General features: G+C 36.7%; 1 protein-coding gene across 1 annotated transcript in view; it reads right to left on the bottom strand.

The window, feature by feature from the left end:
* Nucleotides 1-3,597: 3,597 nt before the first annotated feature.
* The window catches only part of adam12b (ADAM metallopeptidase domain 12b), a 130,992-nt gene continuing 129,180 nt past the window's right edge, over nt 3,598-5,409 (bottom strand). Inside the window, exons 22-23 of the mRNA XM_067367317.1 lie at nt 3,894-4,069; nt 3,598-3,813 (exon numbers count right to left, since the gene is read on the bottom strand). Of these exons, the coding sequence (XP_067223418.1) occupies nt 3,780-3,813; nt 3,894-4,069 (210 nt within the window). The 3' untranslated portion in view covers nt 3,598-3,779. The remainder of the gene's footprint in view (nt 3,814-3,893; nt 4,070-5,409) is intronic.

Below are 5,409 nucleotides of genomic sequence, written 5' to 3'. Positions count from 1 at the left end.
TTTCTGCAGTGTAAAATAAAATGAAATTGAATTCACAATAGTAATACCCTCGTTTATTCTCGTTCAAGTCCTTGCTTGCATTACCCAAAGTATCCAGTTACTTTTTTTGAAGGCATTCACATTTCCCTTTTAATATCCTAATTCATAGAAATAAAACAGTTGAGCAATAATCTGACAGATTATCTGTCAAAAGACAACAAAAAACATCAGTGAGCATTCAATACATCCACATGAGTGCATATAAAAAGGTGGAAAGTACATACATCGCTGTGACTAGGTAAACAAGAACATAAAGAAACACACAGGCTTGGCTTGAATGAAATACTGTGACAGCTGGGTTTGTTACACTCCCAAAGCGACAACGTTGGAATATTATATGGAAAAAGTGAAGTGTAATTTTGCCCCCAGGGTGAAGTACCAAGCAGAACAACAGTCCCATAAGTTTATGATTAACGGTGAGTCCAGCTGTGCGTAAACAGAGCTGTGTTATAGGCAAGAGGGAATCACTTGTGTAAAAATGCCATAGTTGTGACAACACACACCAGAAGTGATATTTACTACATCCTGTGCACTTTACATCATCTTGATGTCCAACATTTACATTAGAGGGTAGTGAAATATGGATATTTGACTAAAGAGACTACTATAACCATTCAAAAGTATGGAGTTGGTAAGATTTTTTAATGTTATTGAAAGATTTATCACCAAAGCTGCATTTATATGATCAAATAAACAGCAAAAACAGTAATATTGTAAAATTTCAATTTCAATATATTTTAAAATGTATTTTATTCCTGTTATGGCAAAGCTGATTTTTTAGCAGTCCGTCTCGAGTGTCACATGATCCTGCAGAAATTATTCTAAAGGATATACTCACGTCAAGTACTTTTTTCTTAAAGTTAAGTTCACCCAAAAATGAAAATTCGGTCGTCATTTACTCACCCTCATGACGTTCCAAACCCATAAGACTTTCGTTCATCTTTGGAACACAAATGAAGATCTTTTTGATGAAACCAGAGATTTCTGTCCCCTCCATTGACAGATACGCAACTACCACTTTGACGCTTCAAAAAGTTCATAAAGAGATTGTAAAACTAATCCAAATGAATTGAGTGGTTTAGTCCAAATTTTCTGAAGAGACTGGATTGCTTTGTATGATGAACAGATTGAATTTAGATTGATTTTATGGGCTTTTATTCATGTATAAATATTGATCAGCAAACATAAACAGAAGCTCAACTGAACCTGCTTGATGCATGAGAACAAACCTCTTCTGAAAGCTTCAAATCAGTTTAAATCTGTGCGAATATGCACATTTTATAAATAAGGCCCTATGTTTTTACTGTCACTTTTGATGTATTTCATGCAGCCTTGCTGAATAAAAGTATTAATAAAAAAAAAAACAAAAAAACAAACATACTGACCCCAAACTTACGAACGGTAGTGTATACTCTCAGAAATTATACAAGAAATACAGTACAGAAAATTCAACATTTATAAGCTCAAGTATTGGAAGATATTTCACAGAACATGTGTATACAGCACAACAAGGCCAGAATGACACAGACATGACAGCTGCTGGATCCTGATGGCTCAGTGGGAATGCTGATCTGTGATATTTTAAGGGCTGTGGTGTCACTACATATTTTGCGTTATCACTGGGACCTTTCTGAATGTTTCAAAACATATTGGAAAAAGAACATCACAACCCTTCAAGTGTTTGGACTATAAATACTGACTGGATTTTTACATTTTCTGCAGAAAAGTAACAGCACATCTCTCTTCAAGAAGCCACATGATTTGAGGTATCATTCATGTCCGTAGCAGAAACAGCTGAATGGTTTGGGTTAAAGTTGTAGAAATAATAAAGGCACGTTCACACCAAGAACAATAAAGTTATAGATAAAAATAACTATATTAGTGTCCACAGCAGCAGACGATATTGTTTTTTTTTTTATTCTAAGCGAGCTGTTGTTATGTTGTCTGTCGCTTTAAATTACTCGAGCTCTTTAAGCAGGCTGGGATCTGATCTGGCTGTCAATGTATTGTTCATCAACTGAAAAAAAAAGTGATTCCAACAATATTGTTTCTCTGTGCCGTTATTGTTATAGCTGTGAACTCTGCTACTTTTTTTAATATGTAGAACGATTTTTAGAACTATATCTTAATAATTTTCAATATAGTTATTGTCCTTGGTGTAAACGGGCCTTAAAGGGACAGTTCACCCAAAAATGAAAATTATCACATGATTTACTCACCCTCAAGCCATCCGAGGTTTATATGACAATCTTCTTACAGACGACGAGATATATTTAAAAATATCCTTTGTCTTCCAATGGTTGTGAATGGTAACCTACATTATGAAGACAGAAAAAAAGCATCCATCCACAAAAAACTAATCCATACTTTTTTTTATGGATGGATGCATTTTTTCTGTCTTCAGAAACCTTGGAGGACTAAGGATATTTTTAAATATATCTCGGATTGTGTTAATCTGAAAGAAGATTGTCATATACACCTAGGGTGGCTTGAGTAAATCATGGGATAATTTTCATTTTTGGGTGAATTATCCTTTTAACAGTGATTCTTGCATGGGCAGATAGAACTGCATTTGCTCAAGCTCATATGATTTTAAGATAGTATATTTTTATTTATATATATATATATATATATATATATAAAAAAGGTGCCCATGAGCATAACTGCCACAGATGACTGAAAAATAACGGCTCACATCACGTCCTCCACCATGACTTGTCTAATTCAAGTAAATGTGAAAGGTTTTTGCACTTAGTGGCTGATTCCATTCCAGCACTCCGTTTAATCTTTTAGATTTCATGTTGCTTGTACTCCAGTATCCCAGACATGCTGCGTCATAATAAAGCATCTCTTTTTTTGATCTTCACAGCTCTGAGAAGAACGTCACATGTTGTCATCTCAAAATTACAGTAATTCTGTCATAACTCCTCTTGGGAGCTTGGCATGGTAATGGATATGGATATTGGCGGAATAGATCTGCTACTCTGCTGCTGCTGCAGAGCAGGTACTGAGACTTGCTACTGCCAGTACATTCATATATATTGCTGTGAGCATGTAAGACATGCTGCTGCTGCCGCACATGTAACATACATGAATTAACCCCATAGCAGATCCATACAGGTGGAGCTGGGGAAGGTGGAGGGTTTCTGAAAGTGCGCTGCACTTCTAACAGTAAACACATCTGGTATTTGTTTGAATGTTGAGCCACAGCTCATTGGCCGCTGATGCAACAACAACCAATCAGCTGTGCTATGCAGATAATGATGTGATCGCTACCAAATGAGTTAGACATAGCCTGCGCCATCTAGAGTTTCATGCCAGAACTATGTAATTATGACATGCCGTGAACACAGCATTAGATCAACTGAAGGGGAAAAAAAAAAACACTCAAAAAGGGAAGGAAAACATGATCTGTTGCCTTATTTTCAACATGTAAAAACAAAAAAATTTTAATTAAAAAGTCACAATGTTCATACAGTAAAAAAAAGTGTCAAGCACAGCACGTTGTTTCCTCCTCACAATAAATATACATCTTAAATAGTTCTGCAGTACCTGAGCGAGAACAAGCGAACACCTTTTTTGAGGAGGCACAGCACCAAGGTGTCCGGTCAGCCCTCTTCTCTGTGAGAACCTCTGTAGATTTTCTGCAGGGTGGTCACTTGGTCCAACAGAGTTTTCATAGTGCAAACAAGTGTGTTCAGATGCTGGTGAAATTCACCCAGTGCTGTGGTGTCCATATGTCAGTGATCATAAAATGGTAATTTGGGAAGAGGTCTGCAAAGTATCCAAACAAATGCAGTTAGCTTTCATCCATAAATATGTGCTTTTACCAACAATATCATAATGGGACTGACCTGTTCGGAAGTGGAATGGAAGGGGGTGGTCGTGGTACTGTTGGAATCGGGATGGCTAGAGGTCTAGGGCCTGGTATCCGCACTCCCACCGCTGACACGCTTCGACCCACCCCGTGGCCTCTGATTAAGGGGTCCGCAGGAAGTGGTTTCTGTGGGGGACTGGGCTTGTCATGGTCCTACATGTGGCAACACAAGATTTCCTGGTTTATCACACATATATACCATTATAGACCAGGGGGCCACAGCAAACCAAAGACTTTATATAGAGAAAGATGGTGCACTCGTATTATTATGAATGGGAGATATATGCACAATATGGCAGAATAGGTTCCGCCTTCTAAAGAAAACAACCAATCACAGATTGTCAGGTTTTTGTCGGATATCATTTGTGACTTTAATTATGAAATTTAATCGTAAACTTGGCGAAAAGTTTTAAAGAATTTGATGCTTCCCCATTCAAAGAGGCATCTCAAAGATGGCCACCGAGTGAAATGATTTGTCTTAAAGGGACTCTGAGCAAACTTTCAAGGGGCTGTATGATAGTGATGGGCACTTTCGAAAAACTGCTTCATGAAGCTTTTACGAATCTTTTGTTTCGAATCAGTGGTTTGGAGTGCGTATCAAACTGCCAAAGTCTTGTGATTTCAGCAAATGAGGCTTTGCTACATCACAACTGTTTTGAAACATTTCGAAAATTTAATGGTTCACCCCAACGGCGAACAACTGAACAAGTGTCTGTGTTTTACCTGATCTCTGATGAGTTTTATACATTTGTAGACATTTTAATGAGACATTTGTATAAGTAAAAGGAATAAAAGTAGTAGTTAATAGTCTCTTATTATCCTGTTTAACTGAGCCATCCATACAACAAACAAAACAAGCCATGGGAATTGATAAAAGAACACACATTATACAGATACTTAATATTTAATGGTATTAGATTATTCGTTAATTGCATTTGACAGATTATACTTTCATTAAAAGGTTTTTGTTGCATTTACACCATTTTGACCAGCATGTGGTGTTTTGATTGCTTTGAAACAGTGAATCATTTTGCAAAGCAATTGGTTCAGTTGATTCAAAGCTTTGTTTCTGCCATCACTACTGTATGATGACTTAAAAGTATTTCAATTAATAAATGATTAATATATATATATATATATATATATATATATAAAATCACAAAATCACAGAATGGAATCTCAAAAAAGAATTGTGGTTAATTAATTTAATATATCCAATATTGTGTTGGACAGCAGGGGTCTTTGAGCCAAAAGAGTTGAGAACCACTGCTATGTGTGTAAACAGTGCTAACATCCTATTGCCACTAGATGGAGCTGTGATTATACGCATAGTCCTGGAAAACCAGGTTGGCAACAATGCAGAATAACAAAACAAAATGTGCAGCACTCCCAGTTCACCCAATGTTAAGTCAAGAGGTCATCATGTGTTACCAATTTACTCAGAGGATGAGGTCATGGTGTACAGCTGTTACCTTTTCACAGCTGTTTAGCCT

Source organism: Chanodichthys erythropterus, chromosome 18 (genome assembly GCF_024489055.1).
Source record: "Chanodichthys erythropterus isolate Z2021 chromosome 18, ASM2448905v1, whole genome shotgun sequence".
NCBI lineage: Eukaryota > Metazoa > Chordata > Actinopteri > Cypriniformes > Xenocyprididae > Chanodichthys > Chanodichthys erythropterus.
The sequence above is the reverse complement of the archived record's forward strand: the minus strand, read 5'-3'. Positions and strand labels throughout refer to the sequence as shown.